Source organism: Geotrypetes seraphini, chromosome 12 (genome assembly GCF_902459505.1).
Source record: "Geotrypetes seraphini chromosome 12, aGeoSer1.1, whole genome shotgun sequence".
Classification (NCBI taxonomy): domain Eukaryota; kingdom Metazoa; phylum Chordata; class Amphibia; order Gymnophiona; family Dermophiidae; genus Geotrypetes; species Geotrypetes seraphini.
Window position 1 is genome coordinate 23090305 of NC_047095.1, and position 15696 is coordinate 23106000.

At 40.5% G+C, this 15696-nt stretch overlaps 1 protein-coding gene across 12 annotated transcripts in view; it reads left to right on the forward strand.

The window, feature by feature from the left end:
* Nucleotides 1–15696, forward strand: part of EVI5 (ecotropic viral integration site 5) — a 363365-nt gene that overhangs the window by 116821 nt on the left and 230848 nt on the right. For all 12 annotated transcript variants that reach the window (XR_004536596.1, XM_033916075.1, XM_033916071.1 and 9 more), the window contains 2 exons: nucleotides 1060–1120; nucleotides 10248–10301. Coding sequence is in view for 11 of the 12 variants with exons in the window: in XM_033916075.1 (XP_033771966.1) it covers nucleotides 1060–1120; nucleotides 10248–10301 (115 nt within the window). In the remaining variant the exon portion in view is untranslated. The remainder of the gene's footprint in view (nucleotides 1–1059; nucleotides 1121–10247; nucleotides 10302–15696) is intronic.

The window sequence follows — 15696 nt, forward strand, 5'->3', positions numbered from 1 at the left end:
GGGGGGAGGGGGTGACGACAGCGGCAAATTTTCAGAGTTGACAAGTGTTCTCGGGCTGCCTTCGGGGGTCCATGTCCGTGCTGCCTGTCTTGGAGGGTTGTGTCGGGGCAGGTCTCCTGTGCGCAGTTCCCTTGTGGTCGGCGCTGTGTCGGGGCTTCTGCTGGGCACTGGCCTGTTGGCTCGGTGTTGTGCGCGTATGAGGAGTGACAGGGCAGCGGGCAGGGAGAGAGCTTGCCTGTGCTTCCTCCAGCGGTTGGTGAGTGAGGGCGGGAGGAGGGGAGTGGCCAGAGTGATCCCTGCCGCTGCGTTCTAAAATAGAATCTGGCCATGGATCAGAAAACACGGCCGCAGGGATCACATAACACTAAGTGCGCATGCGCGCTTAGGGATTTATTATATAGGATGGTGCAGTTTTGTGTTTTACCTTTCATTTCACAGCCACAACATTCTCCCTTAACCCTGCATTTGATAAATTTGATCACCTCAGCTTTTCATTCCTCTTTTTTTTTTCTTTGTTAACTTCTCCTTCAATAAAACAAGAAAAACATTGTGGGTCCTTCATGTTCACACAAAAGAGAAGGAACAATCATGAAATCCTCACTAATGCTAGCTACAGAAGAACAAGTTAACTTTTCACTTCTCCTCAGACCACACATTACAACCCTCAGTCTTAGAAAACTGTGCACTTAGCCCTCAGGCCTTCTGTATGCTACTTTGAATACAGTTTTAATATCTGATGCCTTCATAACCATCAAATTTAAATGAGCAGTGCACTAAATAATAGTTTACATTGTACAGTATTATGTTACAAACAAATAAGATTAATTTGGAACAAAATGAAGGAAACAAAGTTTCCCTTATATTGAGTAAATTGTTCTTCAATTGCATCTCATATACCGTACCTCACCTAGAAGCTATGACAAATAAAACATGGAAAATTCAGCCCAGAGATTAGCACTTGTGCTGTTAATAGTTTTCTGCACTACGTATTTTGGCCACTCTGCAGAAAAGTTTAGTGTGCAAATACTTAAATATGCATTGTATGTCTTCTCTTTCTAGGTTAGAAAAGGAATACACTACAATAAAATCTAAAGAAATGGAAGAACAAATTGAAATTAAAGTAAGTTAGTCATGTTTTAATGATGTAACCTATAATGTGATTTGATTGCTTGGATATAGTGAGGATAGAACAATTATGTTTTGAGCTGTGTTTGTGAGCACACTACAAGATATTGATTCTGATAATCTGTAGTTGTGATTTAATGGAAAAAAATTGTTTTCTTGGGTGAAAATCTGTATTAAATCTTAGACTTCTTCTGTTCACGTTTCTGGTTCATAAGACAGGCCATATCTTCATTTCTAGTGCAATGTGTCTAATAGTTCTGAACACTAGGGTTATGCATCTGAACCCGCAAGTTGCTTCCAGAATGATATCACTCATCGTTCAACTCTGCCTCCTTACCAGTAGGCTTGCTCCTGCCCCTCCAAGTTTTCTTCAGCAAGCAAGCTTCTGATCTGCTCTACGTTTTTATTATTTTCGGGGGGGGGGGGGGGTTTCTGTCATTTTAATGAGAGGTTTCCTTTTATTAGGACCTCTGCCTAGGAGAAGATGCAGACTTGCGCATGGAAATCTGCTGCTAGCAGGATCAGCCCTCGGGGACACCTGTATAACCAGCTTGCTGTAATATTTTTGATGCTCCGGGGCTGTCTTCTGAGTATCTGCTTGCATCCCTGATTTATCAGAAACTTGAGCGCAGGCTGTTTGGCTTCTTCATGGCTTGGCATCATGGGATTAATAGTGGGCCAGCTGCATGGTTCACCCTCGTCGTGGTGAGAGAGTTTCTGAGGGTTAAGGCTCAGTCTGACATTGGTTTGATTGGCAGCCTGAAGATCAAGTTCATAGAGCGAACTTGTGAGGCAGAGTTCTTCTCTATTTATTCCAGCTGCGCTTCTGAGCTGAGGCAGGCAGGTATCATATGGCACAGTGGAAAACTGGGAGAGGGGGCTCTGGAAAATTGAAATTTGAGGGTTTCTGGAGCCATAGCTAGGGTCACCCTCCTCCAAAAACTCTTTCCCTTTAGGTTTTGAACTTCAGGGAAGGCCCCCTCCCCCCCAGGGCCATTTTTGGTATGAATTCGCTGGCGGTAGCCATCTTTGATTTTAAATTAACTTTTTTTTTTTTAAAAGCCTAAATCTGCTTCAAAACACCTCCGTTTTGCTTAAAATTGATAGGGATCAGTGTTCTCCCCAGAAATATTTTCCAGCTGGGTGGCATGAAAAAGTAGCCGGGTGGGGCGGGATGGGGAAATTTGGTGGTGGGGAAAATTAACCCCCTCTTTTACTAAGGTGCGCTATCATTTTTAGCGCGCGCAAACCCCTGCGCTACGTTGGAAAACTAGCGCCAACTAAATGCTGGCGTTAGCATCTAGCGCGCATGGCAATTCCTCTGCGCGCTAAACGCACACTAAAATCACTATCGGAACTTAGTAAAAGGAGCCCTAAATGTATACTATTTTTATTAGTTAATTATTATTATTATTTTCCAATGCTCAATATGACTTCCTTTTTTAAGGTTTGACACTTGTGCCAGAATATTTTTACTAAATTTAAGAAGTATTTGCCCTCTTTCAAATGGTATAGAGGTTTAAAAAAGGGAAAGGCATTAATGAAGTCATTAGGTTCAATCTAGCTATTTATTTCTGCATGAATTTAAACAACTAAAAAAAAAAAAGATAAATATAGCTCATCCAGTCATACAAGAAATGGCTCTACAGCAAGAGTGCCCACACTTTTTGGGCTTGCGAGCTACTTTTAAAATGACCAAGTCAAAATGATCTACCAACAATAAAAATTTTTTTAAAAACCACAAAGCACACTGTACTCAGAGAAAATGTTAATTATCATTTATATTCCGTGGGTTTTCAAAGAGGTCAAGGCAGACAATTCTACGCAATGTCACCTCAGGAACAACTATACAAAAATAGACAAAATATACCCCTCCCTTTTTACTAAATCGCAATACTGGTTTTTAGAGCAGGGAGATGCACTGAATGCCCTGCGCTGCTCTTGATGCTCATAGGCTCCCTGCACTAAAAACCGCTATTGCGGTTTAGTAAAAGGGGGCCATAGTGCAAAATATTAAAACAGACACATTTTGATCACTAAACTGAAAATAAAATCATTTTTCCTACCTTTTTGTCTGGTGATTTCATGAGTCTCTGTTTGCACTTTCTTCTTCTGACTATAAATCCAATATTTTTTTCTTTCTGCCCCTCCCCTTTTCTTTCTGTCTCTCTTTCTTTCTCTCTTCCCCTGCCCCCCCAAGCCATCGCGCCAATTTCTCTACTTCCCCGATTCTTTCCCTACCCCCTAAGCCACCATGCCAATTTCTCCCTGCTTCCACGAGCCAGACCAGAAATGTACAAGCGCTGGACTCACAAGACTTCACCTCTGATGTCAATTCTTACGTCGGAGAGGAAGTTCCAGGCCAGCCGGCCCTGCTTCCCCCCCCCCCATATGCCCTGACATCACTCTCTTCCATTCCATGGTATGGTATCTCCTTTCCCTCCCTCCCATGGTCTCTGCATCTCTTTCCTCCTTTTCCTGATCTTCCTTCTCCCTCCTTCCCTCTCTCTCCCCAATTGGGTGCAGCAGCATTTCTCTTCCCCTCCCCCCATTGGGTACAGCAGTATCATCAGCATTTCTCTTTCGTCCCCCCAATTTGGTATAGCAGAAGCAGCATTTCTCTCACCCTCCCCCCTAATTTGGTGCAGCAGCATGACTCTTCCCCCTCCCCCTATTGGGTACAGCAGCAGCAGCAGCAGCATTTCTCTTAACCCCCCTCCAATTGGGTACAGCAGAAGCACCAGCATTTCTCTTCCCCCTCCCCCTCTAATTGGGTACAGCAGCATTTCTCCTCCCATTCACCCCCCCCCCGTCTCACACACCCGGGATCCGAAAACGGGACTGTCCCGTTGAAAACGGGACGTATGGTCACTTTAGGGATGCTGGCAAGCAGGCACTGTCAGCTCACTAGTAGGGATGTAAGGAGCAAGCAGAGAAACTGACTGGCAATTTGGGAAACCTCAATGCTTTCACAGCACAAAAATTCCTACTAGCAACTTGGCATTATATTACGGATTAAGAACTGGTCAATATTCTCAATAGAGAAGGGTAGATAGTGGGGTTCTCCAGGGGTCTATGCTGGAAATGCTGCTTTTTAACCAGTGAGATAATTACATTTACTGATGGCACAAAGTTATTCAAAATTGTTAAATAACAAGATGATTGTGAAAAATTACAAGAGGACCTTAAAAGACCGGAAGACTGAACATCAAAATGATGTTTAATGTGAACTTGTGCAAAGTGATGCATGTGGGAAAGAGAAACTCGAACTTTTAGGCCTTGCCTGTACCTGTTCATGTGCCCCTACACCAGCAATCTCCTGTTTGACAACTAGGTTCCCAAGTGCCTCCGAGCAAGTAATAATAATAATAATAATAACTTTATTCTTGTATACCGCCATACCCAGTGAGTTCTAGGCGGTAAGTACCCTGCCCTACAGGGGCACAAAGGCCATATAAAACGGTTCACGGAAGTTTCGCCCCCAACATTTCGCCCCCAGCAATTCGCCCCTCACATTTCGCCCCCCACATTTCGCCCCCAGGTATGTTTTGCCCCCGGAACTTTCACCCCCACACATTTCGCCCCCCGGATGTTTTGCCCCCACACATTTCGCCCCCGCACATTTTGCCCCCGCACATTTCGCCCCTGAGTGTTTTTCCCCTAGTATGTATGTATGTGTGACTGCTACATCAATACCTGACCTAGATTTTAATGTTTGTGATGTATTCTGATTATAGTCGCCAGTGCTAAATTCGGCCATTTCGCCCCCGCACATTTCGCCCCTGAGCATTGGCCAATCTGGCGCCAAAATTGGCCAATGACTTTGCAAAATTCTACAGAGGTTGATCCCAGAAGCTCTACACTTCTATAAATATAATGGGTTCTTGCCTCTTGGTCATTTAGTCCTTATGATTTCCGAATTGGCGCTTGATTAATTGATCTGTGTAGTGATTTTTTTATTTATTTATTTATTTTTTATTTATGGATTCAGTTCTTTCAAAGCGTGGCAAGAAGAAGCTAGTTTACGAAAATCATATTTATTTATTCTCTAAACGAACAGCAGATGACAGCCATGCTATTTGGGTATGCGAAAAGCGGTCAACGTGTAAAGGACGCGTTTGGACTCGAGGAATTGATGGCGAAGTTGTGAAAATCGTAAATGCTCATAATCATGCAGCACAGGCAGCAAGGCCTAAAGCAGTTCGATTAATCAATGAAGTTACTGCCAGGGCAAGGTCGACACAGGAGACGCCACAGCAGATTCTCAGTGAGGTCATTTCAGGCAGCCATGCAAACGTTGGAGCGCTTCTGCCTAGAAAAGATTCGCTAAAGAGATCAATTCGAGCGTCAAGACAACTCGAGGGTATGCCGCGGCTGCCTCAAACCATTGATCAACTCGTCATCCCGCCAGAATTTCAGGAGATCATTATCAATGGAGTCCAACAGCAATTTCTTTTGTGGGACTCGGGTAAACTTTTCTCTTCAAGCTATTAGCATTATGTACTCGTACATGTAGGCGTTATTTGCTCGCATTTTATATCACTTTGTGGCACATAAAATGGCAAAAAATTTCTTAACGCGGCTGCCTCAAACCATTGATCAACTCGTCATCCCGCCAGAATTTCAGGAGATCATTATCAATGGAGTCCAACAGCAATTTCTTTTGTGGGACTCGGGTAAACTTTTCTCTTCAAGCTATTAGCATTATGTACTCGTACATGTAGGCGTTATTTGCTCGCATTTTATATCACTTTGTGGCACATAAAATGGCAAAAAATTTCTTAATTTATTATAATTGGTCAAATAACTTGTCACCATACATGTAACAGTTCAGAATTTTGAGAGGGAGGCCCTCGGGGGGGGGGGGGGGGGGGGAGGAACATATCCAAAATGGTCTCAAAAATAGCCACAAATGGCATCGTTTTTCTGAAAATCAAGTATGTCTGAGTCTTCTAAGCCGTTTTAAGCGTTTTCTTGAATTATTGTTGCTATATAATCTTCCACATTTAATTTTACTGAATTACTTCGTACAATTTTTGGTAGAATTTTAGTAGAATTTGTCAAACATTCCATTAACGTAATAGCTCAAAAAAATGAAGAAAAAATATTTTTTTTGTCTTTCGGAATTTTTTGATGCCAGTGAATAGAGCTCGTCGAGAAACGTCGAACCCTGACTATTTCTGACCCTTTTTTGGACTTTGAAAATTTGGCGGACCCCCCCATGTATGGACAGGACAATATGTCCCGTCCCAACTGAGGGGTTTCCTCCATCCACCGCCTAAATTTATGCCTAAATTATTTTTATTTTTATTCAGGGACTGGAAGCAGCCGAATATTGATATTTGGAACGAGGGATAATCTCCACTCGTTGGCACAGAGCAGTGAATGGTTCGCTGATGGCACGTTTTCTTCTGCACCAGCTTTGTTCGAGCAGCTTTATACGATTCATGCAGTTCACGGTGGTGTCATCATTCCAGCATTGTTCGCGCTGTTGCCGAACAAGACCCGAACAACCTATCGACACATGCTGCAGCAGCTTAAGAATATGCAGCCAGGTCTCCAACCGCAGCAGTTGATGACCGATTTTGAACAAGCTGCAATTCAAGCGTTTGAAATCGAGTTTCCTAACATCGAGAAAACAGGCTGCTTCTTCCACCTGTCGCAGTCAATATGGCGAAGAGTTCAGAATGAAGGATTGAAAGTGCGCTACCAAAATGACCACGAATTTGCCCAGTGGATCCGCATGATACCAGCTCTTGCTTTTCTGCCTCCGGTCATTGTTGTGCAATCATTTGAAGAGCTGCTGGACGATCCCAACTTTCCAGAAGAAGCAGTACCCATTGCCAACTATTTCGAGGACACCTACATTGGTCGAATGAACCGAAGAGGACGCCAGAATCCATTGTTTCCAGTTCAGTTTTGGAATGTTCATCAACGAACGTTGAACGGCCAACATCGGACGAACAATGACGTCGAGGGCTGGCATCGCAGCTTTCAAGAAACCTGCGGCTCACTTTTCCCCAATATATACCGCTTCATCAACTGCTTGAAAAGACAGCAAGGCCTTCACAATTTTGAAATCACGCAGATTATAGCCGGCAATCCTGTCAATGCGTGAAACAAGAAATACGCGGCGATTTCTGCAAGGATTCGGCGTATTGTGGAGGACTTGGGCAATCGAAATTTGATCGACTATCTCAGAGGAATAGCATACAATTTTGAATTTTGATTGACGTTTGTGCTTCTGACTTTTAGGTTCACTTTATCACTGTATTTCATTTTACTTGTTATTTGACGGTGTTGTGTTTGGACTGTTATTTCATTTGACAGGTTAGTTTTTGTTTTGCACAGTAAAAAATAAAAAATAAAATGATAAACATCACAGAAATCAATGACTTCGCTCTGGGGATAAAGGAGACATCTCCCCCAAATTTTCGATTTTTGAAACAAATCACCATTTTAACATGATAAAATAAAGCAAAAAAAGTAAATTTGATCGAAAAAAAGTAAATTATGTATTTTGGTCCTATCAAAATTTGATCGACTATCTCAGAGGAATAGCATACAATTTTGAATTTTGATTGACGTTTGTGCTTCTGACTTTTAGGTTCACTTTATCACTGTATTTCATTTTACTTGTTATTTGACGGTGTTGTGTTTGGACTGTTATTTCATTTGACAGGTTAGTTTTTGTTTTGCACAGTAAAAAATAAAATGATAAACATCACAGAAATCAATGACTTCGCTCTGGGGATAAAGGAGACATCTCCCCCAAATTTTCGATTTTTGAAACAAATCACCATTTTAACATGATAAAATAAAGCAAAAAAAGTAAATTATGTATTTTGGTCCTCTCAAATTCTGAAAAATCCGGTTTGGATCATTTTGATGTAGTACACATAATCCAACGCTCAGGGGCGAAATGTGCGGGGGCGAAATGTGTGGGGGCAAACACAGGCAGCTTCCCTCATCCCTCCCTAACGGAGACTGCAGGAGTTTGTTCACGGCCAGAACATCCAAAAGTGAGACACGCAGACAGGTTTCTTTTGCTGTGAGCAATACCACTTACTGTATATAAAGCCTGTTTAAAATGCATACGGTATATAAACAATGGTTTCACATTGTCAAGTCCCCTCTGATGCTGCACTACAGAATAATCTCTTTACTGTGTTTCCCTGATGGAGAACATTGGGGACATTAAATGGTACAATATATGGTATGATGGATAAAGCTGGCCATACACGGTACGATTTTTCGGCCGACCGATTCTTCAGCCGACCGTTTTCTTCCTCCAACGAATGCATTGCGAACGTACCTATCGCGAACGTAATAAAATTCTGTTTTTTTTCAACAATAACTGTGTACTGTAGTCTTCTTCATGGGTAAATAAGGCATCCCCCCGAAAATAAGCCCTAGAGCATATTTTGGCCTTCCAAAAAAAATAAGACAGTGTCTTACCATCGGGGAAACAGGGTACAAGTGTCACGTTATCAGAACCCACAGTTCAAGTGCACACATCTTACGCTGAGCGCGGCTGAACTTAATAAAAGCTGAATGTAATAAAAGTGTCATGCCCAATTTACCCACAGTTCAAGCACGCACTACATATGCGCATCTTACACTGAGCGTGGCTGAATGTAATAGAAGCGTCACAACCAATTAATTTACCCATAATTCAAGCACTCACAGCATACAGTATTTTGTATTAAAGTTTTTGAGTTGTGGAACGAATTGTCTGAGTTTCCATGATTTCCTATGGGGAAATTCACTTTGATATACGAGTACTTTGGATTACAAGCATGCTTCTGAAACGAATTATGCTTGCAAACCAAGGTTTTACTGTATATATAGACCACAAAATATGAAATAAACACTTTTTTCTATCTTGTATTTGTAAGATAATATCAGTGATAAGTTCATAGTTTTTCTATCACTCATGACATTTGATTAACGAAGCTAAACTCTTCTGCTGAAATATACAATGTACATATTAAGAAATTTGATATTCTTCTTATACAAAATACCTATTGTACTTGATCACAATACAGTCTATGAGTAAAATACTACAATGTAGATTAGTAGTAGTTTACAAAATATTTGCCCAAACAACCTTGTTTTTGCTAGGTTTTTGAAATTCCAGATGCACAATTCCAATTGTAATTCTAATAGATGGCTATTGAAAGTATGGATGGTAGTAATAGTCATTGTTTGATTTAGATCTTGCTTTTCTCAGTAGTTCAGCACAAGGTATTGCAGATATTTCCTTGTCCCCCACAGACAGTTAATCTAAGTTGGTACTTGATTTGAAATGGAAAGTTAATTAATTTGCCCTAAGATCATAAGAGGCATCACTGGAAATTGAACATGGCTTTTCTGGTTCTCAGTTTGTTGCTCTAACCCAGGGGTAGGGAACTCCGGTCCTTGAGAGCCGTATTCCAGTCGGGTTTTCAGGATTTCCCCAATGAATATGCATTGATAGCAGTGCATGCAAATAGATCTCATGCATATTCATTGGGGAAATCCTGAAAACCCAAATATGGCTCTTAAGGACCGGAGTTCCCTACCCCTGCTCTAACCATTATGTTATTCTTCCATTCTCTTAGCAAATATTTAGCTTTTTGTGCTTCTGCAGCAGTCACTGGCAATTTGAAAGTATGGATGTCTTGTATAATGGTATATTAAAAAAAAAAAAAAAAAAAACAACCAAAATCCAAACAAACATTGGTGCTACATCATTCTGTGGTAGGAAATGAGGGACTTGGTTTGATCCCTGGCTTATTTCTTAAGTTTCCCAGATTGGTAGGAGCTGGTGATGCTGTGGAAGCAGAATTTCTGAGAGTGGGAGAGAGGTAGCCATTATTTAGGGGCAACACTTATTGAAAGAAGCCCTGGTGCTGGACTGAGGATTGTTGCTTTAATGACTGGAGTAGAGGAAGTTGGGAGGGGTTATAAAATAAGGGGAAATATTCCTTAGAAATGGGGAAGAAAGACTTGTAGTGCCAATTGCAGCTCTGGCTTTGACTGACTTGGAAGTCCAGAGGGGTAATAGCAAACTGCCAAGAACAAAAGCAAAAAATGGAAGTGCAAGTAGAAAGATGTTTCTTGTCCTCTTGTTCTTACAGAGGTTACGCACAGAAACTAGGCTTTTAAAGCAGCGCATTGAAACATTGGAAAAAGTGAGTATATCAATATGTCATGAGGTTTGTAATTTTTCCATTGTATACATAAGATGGGGCTTCTCTAGAAATTTTAATGTCATAGTTTTTATTATGTACCTGTGTTTTTACTTCCTGTGACTAATTTCTTGTAAATTATGTAAATTTATTGTCTTAATAAAATGACTTGTTTTTTTTAGATCCGTGCCCTCTGGCAGTGCTTACATCCATAGCAGAAGTTTTGGTACCATCACTATTGCAAATTATGACTAAATTTTTAGACACTGGATGTGTTCCATCTACATTGAATAAAGCTGTAGTGCGTCCATTGTTAAAAAGTCATAAGAACTTAATGGAATTAGATCATTTTCGACAATTTCTTCCTTAAAGTTTATGGCTAAAGTATTAGAGAAAATCATTTTACAATATTTGAATGATTTTGTGGAAAATCATCAGCTGCTGGACAGTTCTCAATTTAGCTTCAGACCTAGGCACTCAACAGAGCATCTGTTGTTATCAGTAGTGGAGACAGTGCGTCTAGGATTGGACCATGGAACTTCTTTTTTCATGGTAATGCTGGATATGTCGGCAGTGTTCGATACGGTCAATCATGCTATCTTGTTGGATATGCTGCATGCTTTCAGCATCGGAGGAGTTGTATTAGATTGGTTTCGATGTTTCCTTTATTTATTTATCAATTTTTACATTTTAACAAAATTAAATATTTTGTACAGAAAGATTGAGTGTTAACATTACACTTAAGGAAAACAATCTTTTTATAATACTAAGCATACTCAGACAATCTCATTTTTGATCCAAGAGTCATTGAGTGACTATAAAGGAAAATTAACAAAATGCTCAAAGTGGAAAATAAAGGTATCTGATGATTCAAGGAGCCAATTCCAATTAACTAATACAATGTTCCTTCCCTTTCCAGGCGTTTCAGCGTCAGGAAACTAGTAAGTTGAACCAGTTAAAAAAACACATATTTGTTATCTCCATATCTTACAATACATTTACATGGAAAACATAAAAAGAATATACCACCTAACTGCATGAAACCTGGTTTCAATATAAGAAATTGATGTCTACGATTTTGAGTTTCCTTACTGACATCTGGGAAAACTTGTATTTTCAAGCCTAGAAAGTCTTTATATTTGTTTTTAAAGAACATTTTTATTATCCATTCTTTGGCAATAATGCCACGAATAACAAAATAGTTGCTGGTTTGTCCAATTCTTTATCAGAAGATTCCAAAATTGCAGTCAAATTTAACTGCTGTTCCAGTTAAACCTGATTCTGGTCATCCGCTTGCTGTTCTAGCACTTTACCGGGTAAATAAGATACCCATGTAAATGGGGTATAGATTCCTCAGGAACATTCAAGATCTCAATAAAGTACTTTTTAAATGTTTCCCTTGGTGTTATAGAAGGAACTTGGGAAGGTTCAGCAAGCATAAATTATTGGCTCGGTAACTATTTTCTATTGTCTCCAATTTTCTTCTAAGAATTGATGTTTCCTAGAGAGTTTTGTGTTGAGTTTGATCAAAGTCGGGATGGTCTTCATTGCATTGTGGGGTCCCTCAGAGATCAGAGTTGTCTGCACTGTCATTTAATATATATCTGTTACCACTTTGCAAAAAGTTAAAAGATTTGGGTTTGAATTTCTTTCTTTATGCGGATGATATACAGTTCTTGGTTACGATTCACCATTCTATGACGGAGGCCCTGGGACTGCTTCTTAGCGCATTTCAGGTGATTCAGGGGTTGATGTGTAGTAATCAGTTAAAGCTGAATGTCTCTAAAACAGAGAGCCTCTGTTTGGATCGACAGAATCAGCTGCAAGCATTTCCCTCTGAGGTTATGTTAGATACAAGGTCTGTTCAAAAAGTATCAGACCTTTATTCATAAAAAATACTCCTATTCAGATACAACAATCTTATACTAATCTCCTTCAAAGTAGTCCCCTTGGGCTGCCACACACTTCTTCCAATGGCTCTGCCACTGTCGGAAGCAGCGCTGGAATGCCTCTTTTGAGATTGCTTGCAACTGGTTCATCGCATTCTGCATGATGCCTTCTCTTGACTGAAATCTGGTCCCTTTCAGGGGCATTTTCAGCTTGGGGAGAAGTCAGAAGTCACACAGAGCCATGTCGGGAGAGTAGGGAGCCTGAGGGAATCACAGGTGTGTTGTGTTTGACCAGGAAACTCCATATCAAATGTGAAAAATGGGCAGGTGCATTATTGTGATGGAGCTGCCAATTGCCCGCTGCCCACAGGTCCTGCCGTTTGCATTTCACAGCGTTATGAACGTGATGTAGAACCTCTTGTAGTACCCTTTGGTGATTCGACAATCCTGCATCACCAGGGTCCTCACTTGGTCAATAACAATCTAATTTCTGGATGTAGAGGGCCTACCAGAACATGCTTCACTCTCCATTGATTTGTGGCCATCTCTGAAGCAGTTGTATCACTCCTTTATCTGTGTGGTGCCCATTGCTTTGTCTCCGAAGGCCTGTTGAATCTTGCGGATCATTTCCACTTGGGAATTGTCAAGCTTTACACAAAATTTAAAGCAGTAACGTTCGATTTCAGATATGTTTATTGAAACTTTTAGTCAAATAAAACAGAACAAGTAAAACAAATATGGCGTCTGCCAAAGTGTGTGTACATGGTGATAGAAACATAGAAATAGATGGCAGATAAGGGCCACGGCCCACCAAGTCTGCCCACCCCAATAACCCTCCCCTACCTTTCTATGTGAAGAGATCCCACGTGACGATCCCATTTTGACTTAAAATCAGGCACGCTGCTGGCCTCGACCACCTGCAGTGGAAGATCATTCCAGTAATACAGATACAATGTTAAAAACACGAGGTAATATGAAGGTACGTAATCACACAAGGCAACCCGTAGTGGTCAAAAGTGGAACCTGGAGAGGGAAGAAATAGCACCACACTCAACTATTGAGAAACGAGGACAGAATGTGTAAAAGGAGTCTGCACCAGAAAATTGTAAATCGTTGGGAGTCAACAATATATAATATATTTCAGTGCTCAATAACACTGCAGAGAATTATGGTGGAGATGTCATTGGCTGCTGAGAAAAGTCCACTATGGGGGCCCAGATTTTATTGACAATTGTTTGTTTGTTGGAGAATTCCGCTGCTTTGGATTCGTATAAATGTATCATTAGGACTGTGTTCCACCAAAATGTGGTGTTCAGTAGATCCGTGGATTTTCAATCATGTAGAATCATTTCAATAATAATTGCTAATAGAATGTTAAGTAAGGATTTCTGCCAATTGATAGAGAGTCTCCAATTGCGATTGCTCTAAATATGAGTATATCAGCATTGAATGCAGATTGTATTGGGAGAATCTGTTTGATGATGTGTCAAACTTGAGACCAAAAGGTGGCAATGTTGGGCATGAAAAAAATCATGTGATGTAAGTCTCTCAGGTCTGAGTGGCAATGCCAGTAGAGATTAGATTCTTGGAGACCAGCTCAAAACATCTTGTTCAGGGTCCAGAAAGCTTTATATGATAAAAAATATAAAGATTGGGAGACACTAGAAGATGCTGTGGGACGAAGAATTTTGGTGAAGTAGGTCTCCAAATCCTTTGAGGAACCTTTCCAAGATGTTTCGTTGGACCATGCATCCGTGGATCTTTTCGATCTGGAATAAAGCTTGGAGCGCAATTCTTTATAGAAAATGAATGTGGAGTGTCCTAGAGTGAATCCCATACATGAAAAGGAGAGAAAAGCGGATGAATTAGGGTAATCAGAGAAGAAAGGTGAGCATTTATTAATGCAGTGAGAAAATTGTAGCCAGTGGAAAAATTCTGACGAGGGAATAGCAAATTTATACTTTTCTGTCATTTTGTCAAAAATGAAAATCGGATGGCACTCACTTACACTTCCTCACTCAACAGTGGTTTGCCGGTGACTGACAATTTCTGTAGGCGAGAAAAAATTCAAGCATGCGCATTAGGGTTGCCTACATACGTGCACCAAACCACGCCTCCTTAGCTTTATTTGTTTACGCAAGAAAAATTAAGGTCTGATACTTTTTGAACAGCCCTCGTAATGCTACTGTCCCCGTGTTGGCAGCAATGCAAATATTTGGGTGTCATACTGGATTCCGCCTTGTCTTTTAAGGCGCAAATAAAAGCAGTGGTCTCGGGGGGGGGGGGTATTCTATCGGCTACACGTTTTACATAGATTAAGAGATTATCTGTCTGAGGATAATTTTAAAACCACCATAGTGCAGATGATTAATCCTGTGCTGGGTTATTGCAATGCTCTGTATCTTAGTGTTCTTAGGTCCTTGCAACTTGCTCAAAATGCTGCTGCTCGTTTGGTGGCACATGTTTCTCGATTTGTGCATAGTATGCCAGTTTTGAAAGATTTGCATTGGTTGCCTATTAGGGCCCACATCAAGTTTAATATTTTGTGTTTAATTTTTAAACTTTTGAAGGATGGTACTCCAGAGCTGTTATGTTCACTGGTGCACTTTTATGTTCTGCCATGGAGTTTACACTGTTGAGATCAGCTCTGTCTTAATTTGCCTTCCCTGTCTGTGGTTAAACTTTTGAGTCACCGACAAGTGATATTTCAGTTCAGAGCCCTATTTGTTGGAACAGCCTTTCTATGGGCTCCTTTTACTAAGGTGCGCTAGCATTTTTAGCACATGCTAAACCTGCGCTATGCTTCTAGAACTAACACCAGCTCAATGCTGGCGTTAAGGTCTAGCGCGCACTATTCTGCACGTTAAAGCCCTAGCGCACCTTAGTAAAAGGAGCCCTATGTATCTTAAGCAAGCAGCTTCGGTTTTACAGTTTAGAAAAAAGCAAAAAACATCTCTGTTCTTGCGTGCTTTTGCAATCAGTAACAGCGAGTAATGAATCAGCAGCCAAGTCCTCAAACAAGTAATAACAATTAAGTATTTCTGTTTGTGTGGTTTGTCGGTAGTATTGTTATATGTTTGGTGGTTGTATTATAATATGTTTATTGTATCATGTTCTTTTGCTGTCTTATGTGTTGTATGTGATGATTGTAATTTGTTATTTCTCATTTGGATGTCTTATTGTACTTCGCATAGAATTGCAGGATATGTGGAATATACATTTTTTAAACAAATAAATATGTATGTAAAATAAACCAGTTTTGTTAAAAGGATGACTTTATACTTCTGAAAGTAAATGATGGTAAAGTTGTACACTTAATTTCTAAAGGGCATCTAAATTTAGGTGCTAGAAAGCAGTGTGCTGTGTGGAAATTCTGAGTGCCCAGATTCTGTTATAGAATACTAGCATAATTTGGCATTTATAAGCTATCATTTAGGCACTCCCTCTTATGCCTATGTCAGTAACAAGTGTAAATGACCAATATTCTATAACCTACATTTGAAAATGTA